The 20,053-nt window shown below is 36.2% G+C and overlaps 1 protein-coding gene across 1 annotated transcript in view; it reads right to left on the bottom strand.

Moving 5' to 3' along the window:
• Positions 1 to 20,053, bottom strand: part of SPRED1 (sprouty related EVH1 domain containing 1) — a 101,483-nt gene that overhangs the window by 47,564 nt on the left and 33,866 nt on the right. The window contains exon 2 of the mRNA XM_032174393.2: positions 7,339 to 7,513. Coding sequence (XP_032030284.1) covers positions 7,339 to 7,513 — 175 coding nt within the window. The remainder of the gene's footprint in view (positions 1 to 7,338; positions 7,514 to 20,053) is intronic.

Consider the following 20,053-nt stretch of genomic DNA (forward strand, 5'->3'; position numbering starts at 1 on the left):
GACAGACCAAATCAACCAGTGAAAAGCAGTAACTACAGAAAGGAATGATGTTAGTTTAAAATAAATTGTAAAGAGGAAATATATCGGATGCCAAATGCAGGGTTTGAAAGAAGAGGAAATGTTAATAATAAAGAGTATGCTGAAGAAAGCTGAAGTTAAGCTAAATGAGAAAATAAAGGCAAATAGGAAGGTATAATAATTTGGGACATTTTCTAAATCTTAATTTTCAGGAACCAGTTCCCACAAGCCTCCAGGGAAAGAGAACAGAAATGCCAACAGGCAGATTTCTCCCCCTCTTCAAGGTATACTAGCAATATTAAATAATTAACTGTTGCAAAACAACGGCTGGGGAAAAACTAAAAAATTCATGGTTGTACAGAAAGTAATTAATAGCATAATTTATTACCTTTTCAATGGGTTAATAATGAAATGAATGGGATTCTGGACTGGTTATTATTATCATTTATCTCAATTCCAATTCTTCACAGCAAAATTGGTTTGCCCAAGGTGCTTTAACCCAGTTTTCCTATTTTTCCATCTATGACAGCAAAAAGGAAACCACTGTTTCCTGCCATTATTGTTTTCTGAGCATTAGCAACATGTTTATCAGCATTCTCTACTCCACATAATCTCTCAGTATGCTATCTATATAGTGCCATATTTATTAATGTAAAAGGGGAAGAGCATTTTCTTATGCATGGTACTTCTGATGAACTACAAGTAACTCAGTAAGGAAATACCATGGAAATGATTACCTTTGAGAAAAAAGGCAGACAGATTAAAGGCAAAGGAGGACAGGGCCAGATTATAAACACTTTCTATGTGGAGTTGAAATTGTCTCCAGGAAACTAGTGGGGAATCCTAAAGAAGTATTAGACCCAAGTTTTAGAAATTTAATTATGGTAAATAACACAGAGTCAGGTAAAACTGGGCAATGAAAAAAAAATAGTAGGCTTATTTGCAGGAAAGATATGAGAGGGGTAGAGATTAAAAGAATGAAACAGAATCAAGAATAAAGAAGATCTGTTTGAATAAATGAAGAGATCACTGATAATTCCTAAGTTTATAACTATTGTTGATGCACATTTTGAGAACATTCACCAAATCCAAACAATTTCAAGATCTTATATAGTTTAACATAAGAACTGAAACAAGATGAATTTATTCTACTTTAAGAATACTGAAGATTTGAAAATCTGAACATACAAACTAAAATATAAGACCTTATTCACCATATAAATAATCTTCACACAAATGTTACCTACATTCTTGGTAAGGCCTTCCTTGGTCACTGTGTCTATATACATTTTAACCAATCCCCACCCCCACCAAAAAACTTCCCTATACTCCCTTTTCCTAATTTGTTTTTTCCCTTTAGCACTGTCTAGCATATCATTTTTCTGCTTTACTTATTGTAATATTTATCTTCCACTAGAATGTATATTACCTTAAGAACTGAGATTTCTATTTTTGTTCACTTACATATTCCCAGTGCCTAGGACAGTGCTTAGCACACAGTAGCCACTCAACAATATTTATTGCATGAACGAACAACCCACCTTTAAAAAGAAAAAAAAAAGTTGTGTTTTTTTTTTTTTTGACAGAGTTTCACTCTTGTTACCCAAGCTGGAGTGCAATGGCGTGATCTCGGCTCACTGCAACCTCTGCCTTCCACATTCAGGCAATTCTCCTGCCTCAGCCTCCTAAGTAGCTGGGATTACAGGCGTCCGCCCCCATGCCCAGCTAATTTTTTGTATTTTTTTAGTAGAGATGGGGTTTCACCATGCTGGCCAGGCTGGTCTCGAACTCCTGACCTCAGGCAATCCACCCGCCTTGGCCTCCCAAAGTGCTGGGATTACAGGCATGAGGCACCGTGCTTGGCCTAAGAAAAGAGTATTAAGAGAAAATACTGTAGGATTCAATGAAGTTCCTTCAGTGTCAAGTAAGGTTAAAAAAAACTTAGCAACATATTGTCTACTGAAATATGAATGAAAGGGTTGTTTGAGAGATTGACTGAAAAGATTTAGATTAAATTAAAAAAGAAAACAATAAAAAAATATTGAAGCCAGAAGGAATCTAATTAAGGAAAAATTGGAGGCACAATGTAATAGTGAAGACATGAAATTGAAGAGCAGTAGGAGGGGAATAAAAAAGAAATGACAGGAAATTATAAAATTCCTCAAATGGAACAGTTCTGGGTAACAACCAGATCCAGGAAAGTAGCCTGCTGAAATGAAGACCAGAAGGTCGAGACTGCAAAGAAAAGTAGCCAAGAATGATGATGAGGCTCAGATGTAGAAAATTTGGCTTTGGGAAGAAATTGCTAGATCAGTAGATGAAAATGAAAGCTAATAGATGCTGATCGGAATGCTACATAGATTCAGTAATGGGATTTATATATGTGGGTGACAGACTAACAACTTGTAAGGGGAATAAGGAATAATAACAATACTCCACTATCTCTACTCCCACTCCCATTCTTTTCCTAACTGTGGTATTATGGTGAATAGGAGAACTAGTATCTTTCAAGAAAGAAAACTGCTAGGAAGGCTGAATCCTAAGGAAAAGTTAGTTAAGGCACTTGGTTTTTAGTGGAGGGGCACTTCTGTAGGACTGAAGTTTCACAAAGGAATAATTCAGAAGCACAGAGGAAAAGCTTACCAGGAAATTCTTGTTCTGTACTTCGATAAAGTTCAACCCAAGGCAGAAAGATGTTTCCCTGGTCTTTTAAGATTCCCCCATGATAGAAAGGGGTGAGTATCATTTTTAATAAAGCTACTGCTATATTATAACCACATTATTTTCTTCCTAGAAAAGAAATATTGTAACTTTGTTTTAGGCTACAGTAACTGGAAAGAAACCTTATTTTTAAAACATGCTCTTTTTAAACAATAGAACCATTACCTTAAAGGCACTCCAACTTCTATAAACAATTACTTATTAATCCTAAAAACAATTCCTTAATCTCTTTGGCAACTCCTTAAGCTGAAAATATTTCTAGTTTTTCCTTTCTCCATTTCTATATTACCTTTGTCACTCTAAGTTTATAATGGTAACTGTCTTATAACCTTGCTTTTTCTTGTCCCCACAGAGCATCTTCAGGAATTCAGGCATTTTAAAAGACTCCTATCTTTCTACTCAGCCTATTCTTTTGTCATACCTTAACCCATAATATGGTTTTAAAAGCATAGCTTTAGCAAATTTTAATAATACTAGCAAGTTTATATTATTTTATTATCTATTATGTAAACTAAAGAAAATCTACTTAGATCCGCATGATAACTAAAAACTGTTTAGTAGTAAACAGATATTTTAGCAAACTTTTTGTTACTAGTTAATTCAGAAACTTAAAAAATCTTAAGCTGTATTATAATTCAGTGTTTTAAATGTACAATGTCACATACTATGTATCAGCTAAAAATGGTCAAATAACATAACCTATACAAATAGTAAACATTTTCATAAAATGTTTGTAAGACAGAAGTGTCCTACTTACAGAGAAGAACCATTATATCTAATGAAAACTAAATAGGCAATGTGGAACTCTATGACGTACGCAAATGAACAGTTAAATTTTAGTTAACAATTTAAATTATATGTGCTCCAAGGTAATACTAACTTGTATTAAAGAATTAAAGGAAGAATCAAGGCTATAAAGGTTTAGAAGAAAACAGAGGCTATAGTCACACACATCAAGTAAGACTTTCTTTTCTTTTTTTTTTTTTTTTTTTTTGAGACAGTCTCGCTCTGTTGCCCACACTGGAGGTGCAATGGCACAATCTCGGCTCACTGCCACCTACGCCTCCCGGGTTCAAGCGATTCTCCTGCCTCAGCCTCCCGAGTAGCTGGGACTACAGGTGCATGCCACCATGCCTGGCTAATTGTTGTTTTTTTGTTGTTTTTTTGTATTTTTAGTAGAGATGAGGTTTCACTGTGTTAGCGAGGATGGTCGAGATTTCCTGACCTTGTGATCCGCCTGCCTCAGCCTTCCAAAGTGCTGAGCCACCACGCCCAGCCAAGACTTTCTCCGAATCTGTCCTTAACAACGATCATTCCATCCCCAAGTGTCTCAAAGAAAGGTAGTACTTTCATTTTCTTAGGCTACAACACCAACCCCTGGTGTTTCTTTCAAATTCTTTCTTTCTCAATCATCCATAAAGCATGAAAGCCAATTATGCAGAGCAGTGCTTTCCAACTCTTCTCTCCTCAGGCACATATAGAACAATAACATAAGGCAACCAGTTTGGAGGCCCCAGACACTCATGGCACACAGGTTGGAAAGCTCCAATTTAGAGTATCAAAGGATAAACCAGGAAATAAACTCCACCTTTTGTAGGCATCACAAAGATGCTTTATAGGTAAGCAACACAGGATCACTGAGTGAATGAGTAAACACTGAGTCAGTTACACAAAATGATGTCTTCTTGAACAAGTCTCAGGCAGCCTGCTCTTCATTTGTGCCCCCCTTCTTAAAAAAATAAAGTAAAATAAAAAATAAAAAAATAAAAAGAGTAAAGTATATAACCTTCTGGGAATCGTAGCAAGACTTATTTTTAGTACCTGTAATTGTAAATCAAAGGCTGGAAAAGTCTTCTGTGAAACGGGTTCTCTCATAACTGATAAGGGCCATCTTCTTCACTATTGTTATCAGTATTCTGACTTATAAACACTCATTAAAATATTGTACTTATTAGCCACATGAGTGGTCACATACTCCTCTTCTGAATATTTATTCTTTCTTCAAGGGCATGAATTCATGGGATATGAGGGGCAAGAATCTCACTTCTAGAATTCATCTAAGGTAGAGGATTCTAAGATGTGGTCCACAGGCAAAATGGTTACAGAACAGTTTTCAGCAACTATCTTTCACATAACTATTACATCAGAACTACTACTAAAGTGCACTGTTTATTCACTGAGAAGGCTTTTAAAGGAAAGCTACCATTAATCTGGGAGGAACCCTGTAGACTTACAGACTCAGTAATCACAACACTTCTTTAAAAAAAAAGTCAAGAAACTAGAACTCAGGAAAACGGGTTAAAGTAAAACCAATGAATAACCAATGAATAAAACCAATGACTACAGAAATGAACATTAGTGATCTCAAAATGCAGTGATATTGTAAACTAATGTATGTATATGTCAATTCTACTATTGGACTTTTCAGTCCTTCAAGTAGTCTTGATCAGAGTGTATTACCCAGTAGAGGGTGCAAATTAATCTCATTTCAGTATCACTGTCTCATTTATCTTGAGATTTCACAAGACTTTGCTGTTTTCAATTTACAGCCATGAGTTATTGCCTCTGCCTTTGATCACACAAGTCCCCATAACCTAGAATGCTGTACTATAGTTAATCCCTCTAAGAAATATGGCAACTTTCTGACTGAAAGCTCTCCTTTACGGATACACTGAGAGATGTTTCTTACCCCCGTTTCACAAGTAAGAAGATTCCTCAAAGAAAAATGGCTACATAAAACAACAGGTGTTCTGATTCCTGTTACTTCTAGCAAAATAATCTATTTTCTTATTAGTCTATCAATATTCTATACCCTGGGAGTAGGGTAAGTGCTCTTAATTTTTAAGCTCTGTCATAGGGAATAAAAGTTTCTGTTCTTTCTGAATCTCAGGTTTATTTTCACTAGCTTTATGTTAAAGCCACACTCTGAACAATCACCCAATCCATCAATCTGTGCAGGCTCATACTTAGTTATGCAGATTTGGTCCCTTATTATCCTAAACTGTCCATCTCTACTATATCCAATATTCTGTTTCACTGAGTTTTTTGTTCACATCTAGGTCATCCTTTCCTTGTTCTTATAATTTTTTGAGCAAGCATTTTTCTCTCTTAATCCACATTTTACTTTCTACTACCTTTGTATTCTTAAGAAAAAGTTTATCTAGAAAAAAATGCCTTAGATTTTCACCATTTTACTCGGTTTCTAAAATAGACAATTTCTCCAACAATATTCCCCAGTTACCATTAGCTCAGACCAGAAGCATTATACCATCATAGGCGCCTTCTTAGATGTCTCCAGGCTTAAAAAAGCATCAGTATATGGCAGATCCCATTTTATCCAAGGCCAGACCACCTTTAAAAATTTAAACTTTTTAAAGATGACATATTTATCATATTTCACTTTTGACTTCAATCGGGGTTCTCTACTTAAACATATTTTGGCTGAGACACATTATACAATGTGTAGCATGGGTGAATCATAAACTCATAAAACATTAGTGTAGGAAGTCTTTCAAGATGATTTAGGATAACTCTCCCTTTAAGTGGGGAAGAAATTGGGGCACTGAAAGTTAAGCAACTTTCTGAATTACTACAATGATTCAGTTGTAAAAAAAATACGAAGAAACCAAGCCCCCAAACTGAAAGTAAGTCATATTCAAACTGTTCATGCATGGAAGAATTATTTGGAGCTCAAAACATAAGAAATAACAAAGATGCTAAATAAACAGATCCACAAATACGTATTTAAAGGGAATTCTCATTATTTTCAAGGCTCTATTGTGGCACTTTATTTTTATTTTGCGTCTAAGTATATGCTCTTCTTTTTCTTGATACAGAAATGACACTAACATTACTCAGCTTTTCGGATGTAATCAGTTGTTTTTGGCCCACAAATGAAACAAAGAAAGTGAAGGAGCTTTCCATACCAATTAAAAGAGAGCAAATAACATTATCAAAGGTTAAACTGAAATTTTAAAATGTATACAGGTAAGAAACCGCATGGAAGACAACAGTGTTACAAATTAGGCTGGCCACCAGGTAGTCTTATGAGCCTAAAAAATAAGGAAATTAATAAGGGAATCACCTTGGCTATGTTCGAATAAAACTTCATTTGTGGATACTGAAATGTGAATTTCATATAATTCTTATGTTACACAAAATTATTAGTTTTAATTTTTTCCAACCACATAAAACTATAAAAACCATTATTAGCTCACAGACCATATAACAACAACTGGTGGGCTTGCATTTGGCCTGTGGATTAGTTTGCCAATCTCTGGTCTAGGGAATAGCAGAGAGAAGGGAAGGCATGATGTTACCAGTTTAATAACTAGGGGGACTATTTATTAACTCCTGCATTAAACCTAAATGGAAAAGCGGCAACCCCACCCCCCAACAAATGTGTATCAATGTCAGTCTCAGTTTGAAAAAAAAATGTTGTATTTCACTGTCTTTAACACAGAAACAGCTCCAGAAACATAATCACTGATTCATTGGTGAAAAAAAATCTCAGAACAGTATACTAATCATAACTTTAAACAGATAATTCATTTTTGTAGAAATATCTAAAATTATAGTATTAGACACATTATTCATTACCATTTTGTCCCTGAGTCGCTCTCCACGGATAAAAAAGTCAGCACAGCCATTCTCTTCCTGATGAGGGACTTTGAAGACAGTGACGCTGCTTAGTCCACTCCCTCCAAGTGGTAACCATCCACCACTTGAGTCATCTCGGGTCATCACCACAGCTCGCACTCGTGCATAACTATTACTAAAATAGATGCAAAGATCAGGAATTAGCTTTTCCATAAACAAAAAACAGCCAAGCCATCAGTCTTGTTTGAGAAACCAAAGACCACATTAGTTAATATGTGGTGCCTAAGGTGTTTACTACTTCCATGAAAATCCACAGAAAGTAACCTACTTGAAAGAGGTCAAAAACCGAAAACAGACTTTAAGGTTGTCTTTTATTTTGAAGACTAATATTGTAATAAAAGACTACAAAACTACTTCAATTCATCATTTCAGTAGTTCCAGCACATCTGATTGCCATGGAACAAGTTGTGAAGGATCCCAGAGACAAATACTGTCAAACTACACAGGGTACCATAAAACTTGTCTATATATGTCCATTTGCTACAATATTATAACCAGGACAAACTGCTGTATTTCGGCACATTAAACTGTAGCATCTAGAAGTTCCTAACAGTTCCAGAATATATTATAAATAAAATGCTGAAACAAACATGCTTTAATTTCTTCTACCAACTGGGAATCTCAATCACTTACACAAATCATATAAAGTGTTATGCTTAAATTACTTAACAAGCAAATTGGTCTGTAGAAACTATAAGAAATAAATTTCTGTTATTAGCTAACCAGTTTATATTTTTCTATAGCAGTCCAAAGAGAATAAGACACATGTATAATCAACATGATAATCAAAATACAGGCCATTTTCATCACTTCAAAAATCCTTATGCCGAACACAGAGATTTTGCCTGTTTGGGGCCTTCAAATCAATGGAATCAAAGAGAATTACCATTTGTACCCTTTTTGTCTGACTTCTTTCTCTCATGTTGTTTCGTGTATCAGAAGTTCATTTTTTTTAACTAAGTAGTCCTCTAATTGAATAAATCTATCATAATTTATTCTTTCTTACATGGATAGGCATTTGGATTTTTCTAGCTGTTGGCAATTATGAGTAAAGCTGTTATAAACACTCTTGTAACATGTCTTTTTTGTAGACATTTTTTATTTCTCAAATAATTACCTAGGAGTGGAATTAACGGGTCACAGGATAGGTACATGTTTAACTATACAAGACACTGTCTTCCAAAGTGGTTGTACTGTTATACATTCCCATCAATAATGTACGACAGTTTCAGATGCACCACATCCCTGCCAATACTTGGTGTTTTCAGTCTTAACTTTATTCATTGTATTGAGTATACAGTGGTATCCCACAGCATTTTTAATTTCTATTTCCATAATGACTCATGATATTGAGCATCTTTTCATGTGCTTTTTGGCCATTTGTTTATCTTGTTTTTAAGTCTGTGACCATTTTTTATTACATTGTCTTTATTACGATTTTTAGAAGTGTTTTTTAAAATATATTCTGGACATAAGTATTTTTTAGAGAATATACTTTTAAAGTTGCACTGGGTTGTGATTAAGAGTGAGAATTCTAGAGTCAAACTTCCAAAGTTGAATCTTGGCTTAGAAACTTACTATCTGTATGACTTTGAGAAAGTTACTAAACCTCTGTGCCTCAAACGTATGTGTGAAATAACAGCACTCACTTATAATAAATGTAAACCATGCCTGACACATAACAAGCACTATATGAGTATTACTTTTTATTATCATTATGACAACAAAGCACTGAAAACCGAAGACACTACCATCCTGGTAATTCAAAATCAGATAGAATCTGGGAAATAATTGAATTTTCATGTTCAACCATAATTATCTATTATTGGGATCAAAATAATTCTTTATATAGAAACTCTAAAAGGGTTTGGCTTCACAATTTACTCTTTTGTGGAAGCTTTTTATTATTTAGTTATTCAGAGGCACTGATTCTTATCTGGACCCAATTCTTGCCAATCTTCAACTCAGAGAAATGGTCAGAAGAAGTGCCGGTGCATAAAGGCTGGGTCGATGTAGATATTAAATTCTCCTGAGATGGGCTGGAGCAAGCTCCACCACTATAAACACAATATGCATCTTAAGAGGCAGTGGGAGCAGACTACATAATAACCACATTTGTGGGCTAGCTTCTATTCTAAAGCCAATTAAGAGAATCTTGTAAGATGTTCCTTCTTTATTAAAAACCTAAACTGTAACTCAATTTCTAATCTCTGATCATATTTGAACAGTAATTTCAAATATATCCTTTCATACACAGCAGGAGAACTAAACTACTGTCTTTGTACGTTTTGTGCTGCTTTAACAGAATACCAGACTGGGTAAATGATAAAGAGAAATTTATTTCTCACAGTTCTAGAGGCTTGGAAGTCCAGAGGCTGGGAAATCCAAGATCAAGGCACCAGTAGGTTCATTGTCTGGAAAGAGGTCAGTCTCCACTTCCAAGATGGTGCACCTTGAATGCTGTGACCTCCGGAGGGGTGGAATGCTGTGCCCTTGCATGGCAGAAGGTGGACAGCCAAAAAGGGATGGGCACCCTCAATTCTTTTATTAGGATACGAATCCATTCATGAAGGTAGAACTCTTACTTTCATGATGGTAGGTGCTAAACACCTCCCAAAAGGCCGCACCTCCTAACACTGTTGCACTGGAGTTTAAATTTCAACATAAATTTGTGGGGGCAAAAACATTAAATCCATAGCAACTACTAATGTAGAAATCCAGGTGAGAGGTAATACTGAATTGAACTAGGACGATAACAATGGACACGAAGACGAATACAGACATTTGGTTATAATTTGGAGGTAGAACCAAGAGGACTTGCTGATGAGATTGTAACTACAAAACAAGTGTTTCAAATCATCTAAAATTCTTAGTAGCAACCATGAGCTTCATTACCTAAAATTTCCAGCTAGTATTTCAATAAAGTCAAAGGCAAAAGAAGATGACCAAACACACGAAGACAAATTTTGTCTCAGTTGTATTGAACCATGTAGTTTTGTTTGAAATGACAGTACTATATTACACATGAACCAGAATAACTCTAAAGCTATACTTTATTGCACTTTGTGGATAAATGTATGGCAGCAATTTCAAATTTACATATTGGCAAAATTTGTAATTTTGATGAATTAATTCATCAAATTTGATGAAATAACCCATCAATGTATTTCTCAGAGCAAATACCTATTGCAAAACACGACTGCTTTACTTAGCCTACTTTTATTCTCTTGAAAGTAAAATAATTTTATGATTTACTTGACAGAAGATGCTGTAACTCCACTCAACTGGCACTCAAATATGTAATGTGCAAGGAAATGTTATCTCGATGAATCCAAAATTCATAGAGCCTATAAATCTGTAGCAAAGCAACTTTGCCCTTTACACCAAAGATTAATTTTGTGAACCTCCTGGAAAGGATTATGAATCCCCAAAATTGTAATCAAATGTGAGTTTTTTTGCCACATATGTATTTTCTTCAGGGGAGATAGTATATAGCTTTAATCACAATAGCATCTATGATCACCCTGGCCCACCAATTTAGTAACCATTGCCATACAAACAAAATGACTAGCAGTACAGCTCTGGCTCTTGCTCAGATCAGTTTCCTAAATTTGGATACATTTCTAACAGCCTGCTGGCCATTTATATTGTTTTGGTCGACTGTTCTTAAGCTTAACATTTCTAAAATAAGTTGTTTGTCTTTCTCTTCTCTCTATACCTTTCTTTTCTATTATAATACATACCCAAGCAATACCTTGATATTAGCCCAGTGAGACCTATTTGTATTTCTGACCTCCAGGCTAAAATATAATACATTTCTGTTGTTTTAAGTCACTAAGTTTATGGTAATTTGCCTACATCAGCAACAGGAAACTAATACAAAGGAGGAAATACCTTCTTGAGGATACAGTAATATATATACAGCAGAAAAAGATAAATTTTTCCATTTTTAATTACAATAGTATTAAAACAAAATCCTGACCTCCGCCCAACCAACCACCAAATTGAGGAAGTTCTTAGAATGCCTTAAGATTTGTACAGTATAACAGGAACTTATTTATCCATTGAGGCATATTTATAGTGACAAAACACCCTTTGCTTTCTATATATTTTAAGTAAATATTAACCATCCAAATATTAAACATTATTACAGAGACTAGGTAGAAAAGGGAAGCATTTAATAGAAGTAGGTTAGGATGATGTAGTACTTCACAGTGTAAGTACTTGCTTTCTAAACTATGTAGAATGCAGACATTCAGAAGATAACCACATTACTACTCAATAATCTATTCACTTAACCCATGAGATTCATATACTACATAAACAAAATTGAAAAGTTATGATCCTCTCCCTGTAGAAGCTCATAATCTAGTGGGCAAAAATATATTACCACATAATGGGAATATAGGAGATTACTAGTATTCATATTTGATGTAGGTTTTTAATAGCAGTATATCAGGTAGATAAAAGGCTAAGGACACTCAATAGAGAGAGCATGACACAAGTATATCATATTTAAGAACCAATACAAAGTTCAAAAGATGACAGTAGACATAAGCTATAGAAAGAAAGAAAATAGTAGTTGACTTACTGTATTAAGCCATGCATACTATGCTGAAGGTTAGTGCTCTATTTTATCACGATAAAGAGACAACAGGATAACAATAAGCAAGAAAGCAGAATGTTCTGATTTGTATTTTAAAAGCTCTAAGGGCAGTAGGAGAACATTACTGCATTAACCCTAATGAAGGAGATATTTCTTCATCTTACAGAGAAGAGCTGAGTTTGATTAGAAAGATGAAGATCTGTATTACTCCTTTAGCACTGACAACTCTAAAAACTGGAGCAAATATTAAACATGGCACTCTGTTTAATAACAAGTCAGATCTAGGTTTCAAAGGCAGTGTCACCTCTTAAAAGTTGTAATCTTGGAGCCAGGTGTGGTGGCTCACGCCTGGAATCCCAGCACTTTGGGAGGCCGAGGTGGGTGGATCACGAGGTCAAGAGATCGAGACCATTCTAGCAAAGATGGCGAAACCTTGTCTCTACTAAAGATACAAAAATCAGATGGGCATAGTGGTGTGTGCCTGAAGTCCCAACTACTCAGGAGGCTGAGGCAGGAAAATTACTTGAGCCTGGGAAGCAGAGGTTGCAGTGAGACGAGATCACGCCACTGCACCCCAGCCTGGTGAGAGAGGGAGACTCCGTCTCAAAAAAAAAAAAAAAAAAGTTGTAATCTTGGGCAAATTACTTAAGCTCTCTATATCCCTATTCCTGGTCTATAAAATGGAGATAATAATATTTATCACAGTGCTATAAGAAATAAATGAGGCTATGCATGTAGATTTCTTAGCATTTTGCCTGGCTCATTGTTAGGTGCCCAATAAATGTTATTACAATGACTTAATATATTAAATCAACTTTATATTACTACAACCGCATTATCAAATTGCCTAAATTTGTCTCATTATTTATGATGATCTTGTATAAAAAACCAAGGTGACAGCTCCCTCTCAGAACTTTTAACGCTAAGAATTATTAATCATAGCTAAGTATGTGAAATGGTTTGGCTGTGTCCCCATCCAAATCTGAAGTTGAATTGTATCTCCCAGAATTCCCATGTGTTGTGGGAGGGACCCAAGGGATCTTAACTGAAATCATGGGGGCCAGTCTTTCCTGTGCTATTCTCGTGATAGTGAATAAGTCTCATGAGATCTGATGGGTTTATCAGGGGTTTCTGCTTTTGCTTCTTCATTTTTCTCTTGCTGCCATCATGTAAGTGCCTTTTGCCTCCCGCCATGATTCTGAGGCCTCCCCAGCCCTGTGGAACTGTAAGTCCAATTAAACCTCTTTTTCATCCCAGTCTCGAGTATGTCTTTATCAGCAGCGTGAAAACGGACTAATATAGTAAATTGGTACCAGTAGAGTGGGGTATTGCTGAAAAGATACCCAAAAACATGGAAGTGACTTTGGAACTGGGTAACAGGCAGAGTTTGGAAAAATTTGGAAGACTCAGAGGACAGGAAAACGTGGGAGAATGGCTTTGACAAAAATGCTGATAGTGAAATGAACAGTAAGGTCCAGGCTGAGGTGGTCTCAGATGGAGATGAGGAACTTGTTGTGAACTGGAGCAAAGCTGAATCTTGTTATGTTTTAGCAAAGAAACTGGTGGCATTTTGCCTCTGCCCTAGAGATTTGTGGAACTTTGAGCTTGAAAGAGATGATTTAGGGTATCTGGGGGAAGAAATTTCTAAGCAGCAAAGCATTCAAAAGGTGACTTAGGTGCTGCTTTATGCTGTTTTCAAAGGGAAACAGCATTAAAGTTCAGAAAATTTGCAGCCTGACAATGCAGTAGAAAAGAAAAACCTATTTTGTGAGGAGAAATTCCAGCCAGCTGCAGAAATTTGCTTAAGTAGCAAGGAGCCTAATGTTAAATCCTCAAGACCATGGAGAAAACATCTCCAGGCCATGTCAAAGACCTTCAGAGCAGCCCCTCCCATCACAGGCCCGGAGGCCCAGGAGGAAAAACTGGTCTCACAGGATGGGCCCACTGTCCCTGTGCTGTGTGTAGCCTAGGGACTTCGTGCCGTGTGTACCAGCCACTCCAGCCATGGCTGAAAGGGGCCAACATAGAGCTCGAGCTGTTGCTTCAGAGGGTGGAAGTCCCAAGCCTTGGCGGCTTCTAGATGGTGTTGAACCTGTGGGTGCACAGAAGTCAAGAATTGAAGTTTGGGAAATTCTGCCTAGATTTCAGAAGATATATGGAAACACCTGGATGCCCAGGCAAAAGTGCTTCAGGGGCAGGGCCCTCATGGAGAACCTCTGCTAGGGCAGTGTGGGAGGGAAATGTGGGGTCAGAGCCCCTACACAGAGTCCCTACTAGGGCACTGCCTAGTGAAGCTTTGAGAAGAGGGCCACCATTTACCAGACCCCAGAATGGTAGATCCACTGACAGCTTCCACCATGTGTCTGGAAAAGCCACAGACACTCAACATTAGCCTGTGAAAGCAGCCAGGAGGAAGGCTGTACCCTGCAAAACCACATGGGCAGAGATGCCCAAGACCATGGGAACCTACCTCTTGCATCAGCAAGACCTGGATGTGAAACATGGTGTCAAAGAAGATCATTTTGGAGCTTTAAAATTTGACTGCCCCACTGGATTTCGGACTTGCATGGGCCCTGTATCCCCTTTATTTTGGACAATTTATCCCATTTGGAATGGCTGTATTTACCCAATACCTGTACCTCCATTGTACCTAGGAAGTAACTAGCTTGCTTTTGATTTTACAGGCTCACAAGCAGAAGGGACTTGCCTTGTCTCGAATGAGACTTTGGACTCTGGACTTTTGGGTTAATGGTAAAACATGTTAAGACTCTGGGGGACCGTTGGGAAGGCATGATTGGTTTTGAAAAGTGAGGACATGAGAACTGCAGGGGCCAAGGGCAGAATGATATGGGCTAGCTGTGTCCCCACCCAAATCTCAACTTAAATTGTATCTCTCAGAATTCCCACATGTTGTGGGAGGGACCCAGGGGGAGGTAATGGAATCATTAGGGCTGGACTTTCTCATACTATTCTTTTGATAGGGAATAAGTCTCAGGAGATCTGATGGGTTTATGAGGGGTTTCCGCTTTTGCTTCTTCCTCATTTTTCTTTTGCTGCCACCATGTAAGAAATGCCTTTCGCCTCCCACCATGACTCTGAGGCCTCTCCAGCCATGTGGAACTATAAGTCCAATTAAACCTCTTTTTGTTCCCAGTCTTGGGTATGTCTTTATAAGCAGCATGAAAACAAACTAATACAGTATCAAATATCAGTCATCTAAGTCTTCCACAAACTGTTTATATAATGCAGACATCTGGGAATTCTTCCAGAAGAAGAAATAAAATTAAAATATGAGAGATGAATAGAGGTTTTCACAAACTACACCTTTAGAATCAATCATTTTAGGTTCTGCTAGACAGTATCATTAACCTATGAAAATAGTTCAAACTATAACTACTTTGAATGTCCCCTGCCTTCTGGTACTACTAGTGTCCATTCCCCATGACTCCTTAATTACTAGCATTGATACTATGATTTCATTCTGAAATTCTCTTGGTCTATGTCAGAAGAAGTGAACTACAAAAAGTATTCATTCTCAACAAAAGATCAAAACATAGAAGACAGGAAGTCAACATTAATATTAATATTAGAGTTCATGATGAGATAAAAGCATTAGAGTAAAATATGAAAAATTTTAAAATAATCCTATAGTTGGGAAAGCCTAAGATCCACAGGCCATTAAAATATAAAAGGATAAATTCAACTATATTAAACACATTCTTGCATGGTAAAAACACCATAAACAATAAAGACAAAAATAACAAATTGGGAAAAAAATATGTAACACACATGTATTAGCTTTTTATTGCTGTCCTAACAACTGCCACAAACTTAGTGGCTTACAACAACACAAATTTATACACTTCTGTGAGTTGGAAGTTCAAAGAGTTTCACACTGGGCTAAAATCAAGGTATTGGCAGTGCTGCATTCCTTTCAAGAAGCTCTAAAAGAGAAAACAGTTTCCCTTGCCTTTTCCATTTCCTAGAGACCATCCACATTCCTTGGCTCATGGCTCCCTCCTTCTACCCTCAAAGTCATGAATACTGCTTCTCTCTGAACCTTCTTCTGTAGTTGTATCTTTCTCTGACCACAGTCCTATACAGTCAGGAAAGGTTATCCACTGAAGTGCTCATGTGATTAGCCTAGGTTCATCCAGATAATCCAGGATAATCTCCCTATATCAAAGCTCACAAACTTAATCGCAGTTGCAAAATCCTAACATACTCACAGGTTCTGAAGATCAGGGCAAGGACATCTTTGGGGAGGGGCAGGACATATTCTGTCTACCACAAATGGCATATAACAGGAAAAAAAAAAGGTACTTCCTTAAAAGTAACTCCAAAAATCAGTAAGAAAAGACAACACAAAGGAAAAACAGGCCAAGTTCATGAATAAAATCCACAGAAGAAAAACATAAATGCCATGAAATATAGAAAAAGTAATTTTATTCAGAATAAGAGGAATGCAAATTAAAGAGATTACCTTCTTTTTTCATTTCAAAGCACTGATTGCAGTTTTTCTTAAATGTGGAATACAAAACTTGTAGAATCCCAACAAATTCATTTAATAATGACCACACTAATAATCAGGAATCATGGCAAAACTTGTTTTAGCAAAAAATTCCATTGGTTTAGAGGTAACTAAATACACAGATTCCCAAGGTCTACTCCCTGATTCCTAAGGTTTAAGGCACAGGAAACCTGTAGTTTAAATTCCTAAGGAAGTTATGATGTTGTATTTGGAATATTAGTAAACTAGAAAACTAATCTTAATTTTGAATAAACTAACTGAAGATTTGTTGCTGTAAAATTCTATCCAGAATAATTTATCTCATATCACTGCAGGTAATGTAGCCTAACCAAACAGTTACTCTAGTTTTGGGCTTTGGATAATCTTAAATATTGAGTTCCAAAGAAAAGCAATAAAAAAAGACACAATATTCAAAGCAAAAAATACTGAGTTAGCATGGCCTGGCAATATAAAATCTTATAATGGCTATAACTTAAAAGGCTATACCTCTCTGACCACCTCTCTTACTGCTTACTCACTATATTGCAACGATAGTATTTTTGTACTCCTTAATAGTTCTCTTCTACCGTGGGGCCTCTAGACAGTGTTTCCTTTAGTTGGGTATTCCCGAGATATTCTATTGGTTGCTCCTTTCTAAGCTATCAGCTAACAAGAATCCTCCTCGGAGTAGCACCAGCATCCATCCATCTTCTCTCCACTATTTCTTTTTCTGGTTTTAGCTTCCTCATAATGCCTATGACTATTTGAAATTATTTTATTTATTTATTTATTTATTTATTGCCTGTCCTCTATTAGTAGGATTTACACTCCATGAGTAGGAACCTTGTTTTCCTTGCTCACTACAAACTCCGAACCTTCCTCTCAATTTATTAACATGTCATATTCATGAACCTCTGTGAAGACAATAACATATGTTACGAAATTTTAGTTGTCAACAAGCCTGAAGTAGAAAATTTTCAGTACCTTCCTCTACCTTCCTCCTCTGAGCTCCCTTCTTCCACCAATACTCATTTATCCCTGACCCTTGTGATCAGGTAATTTTGACTTAAGGTAGGTAAACATGACTCCAGAAGCAACTCTTAATGATAGAGAGGTGAAAACAGGTATATTGTTACAATCCAAGCAAAAACCGTAAGATATAGAGCTTTTCTCAGTTGTGTTATCATTCAGAGAAGACCACCTCATATCTCAGAGTGATTCATGATTCAAGTCTTTCCAGGAACCAGGTGTACTCTGGATCCTAAGAGATCAGAAAGATAAGCAAGGGGAAATTAGAAAAACAAGAAAAAATAAAGGAAGGAGAAGAAAGGCTTTCCTGATAGAAGGCTACAGTTGTTCCTCGGTATCTGTGTGAAATTGGTTCCAGGACCTCACTTGAGTATCAAAATCCTTGACGCTCAAGTCCCTGATACAAAATGGCAAAATACTTGCATACAGCCTATGCACATCCTCCTGTATACTTTAAATCATCTGTAAACAGTGGTATGCTGTATTGTTTAGGGAATAATAAGATTTTGAAGTGTGTACATGTTCAGTAAAGATGCAACTTTTTTCAAATATTTTCAATCTGCAGCTGGTTCGATTCACAGATGTGAAACACATACATATGGATGCAAAGGCCACAAGACAAGAAAGAGCATTAGAGAAAATGATATTCTACAAGATTCAGATAGACATTTTTTTAAGTGGGGAGGGAGCAGTAATGGGATATATGGACCAGCTCATACAGGGCCATATTAAGGATTTTGTTCTTTATTTTAAGAAAAAACACATTTTGAGCAAAGAAACAATGAAAGAGATGTATGTTTAAAGAAAAATCACAGTTTTGCAGATTGAATGAAAAGATAGTGGGGGAAAGGGAGTCAGCAATAGATGAAGGTGGCATGTTAGAAATCCAGGTGAGATCCAGCCTGGGTGACAGAGCGAGACTCTGTCTCAAAAAAAAAAAAGAAATCCAGGTGAGAAATACAGACTAGAATAATGAGATAACTAGACAAATAAATGAGAAAACTATCTAGATTGAAGATGTCTTCCGGAGGTAAAACTGTGCTAGCCAGTGTGCTTCTAAAACTCTGACCTCTGTTGCGTTTTTCTGTTTTTTCAATTGTTTCTAGTCTCTAGAATAAAGGCGTTATTACACATTTTAAATAAAGAATTAAGGAGGTAATGCAATTCAACTTAACATGGTAACAGCTGCATTATTACATAAGACATGTGTGATGGGAAACAAATACAAAAAAGATTCTATACCTTCCCTCAAGAAGTTCACCATCTAAATAGGATTGTAGATATAATACAAGTAGCAACATAATAATGTGCAGTATGAATAAAAATACATAAAAAGAGAAAAGAGGAGTGAAATTTCAAATATAAATTTGATAAAGTGGGACAACATTATTTTTACAAAGTTTGCACTCCATGATTCAAATACTGGAAAGGGGACTAAACTGGCAATCAAAAGACACTGCTTCAGAAAAACTTCACTTACTTGGATGATGGTTTAAAAGAATTGAAAAATTCAACATTTATTCTTAAAAATATTCATGGTAAAGCAGTATGAGATACTTCATCAATACTGTAAAGGCTCAATTAATAATATGTAATTTACAACAATAAAAAGGTATTTCAATAATTGGTACCATGCCTAAAAATGAAATACCTGTGGCATTCTATTAAAGTCAGAAATAGGACATTACCACAGATTTAAAAAAAAAAAAAAAAAGGCATAAGTAATGATTAGAAGAGATGGTGGAAAAAGATAAATATAAATCCTCATTTAAAAATTATTCTTGTTTGCAGATTATGTGACCGCTTACTTAGAAGATACAAGCAGATTTCCCATTACAAAAATAAGAGAATGCAATATAGTGTTAGAGGAAATTTTAAAAACTGTCCTATTTACCAATGATTTAGAAATTGCCACACATACAAAAAGAGCCAATTCACAATAAAAATAATATAAAATTGATACGATAATGATGTACACAGCTAATCTGATGCAATCTGCAAAACTTTTTTTTGTTTTTTTTTTTTTTTTTGAGGCTGGAGTGTGGTTGGCATGATCATAGCTCACTATAGCCTCAAACTCCTGGGCTCAAGTGATTCTCCCCATCTCAGCTTTTCAGCTCAGTAGGCGTGACAACAGGCACCTGCCACCATACCTGGCTAAATTTTTTCGCTTTCTGTAGAGACAGGGTCTCACTATGTTTCCCAGACTAGCCTTGAACTCTTGGCCTCAAGCAAACCTCCCTCCTTGGCCTCCCAAAGTGCTGGGATTATAGGTGTGAGCCTCCACATCTGCCTGATCTGAAAACACTAATAAGGGTACAAAGGGCATGAATGAGTAAGAAGATATTGTATGTTTTCTGGAAGCAAAGCTTAGTATTTCAAGGATGACAATTCTAACGTCTCTGTTCATTTATTGGAAATTGAGTTTCAAATACCGATGGACTATTCTGGGGAAAAGGTAACTTGAAAAACATGAGCTTTAAGTATACAATAAAGCCAAGAACATTTGA

Source organism: Hylobates moloch, unplaced genomic scaffold, assembly GCF_009828535.3.
Source record: "Hylobates moloch isolate HMO894 unplaced genomic scaffold, HMol_V3 SCAFFOLD_14, whole genome shotgun sequence".
Lineage (NCBI taxonomy): Eukaryota > Metazoa > Chordata > Mammalia > Primates > Hylobatidae > Hylobates > Hylobates moloch.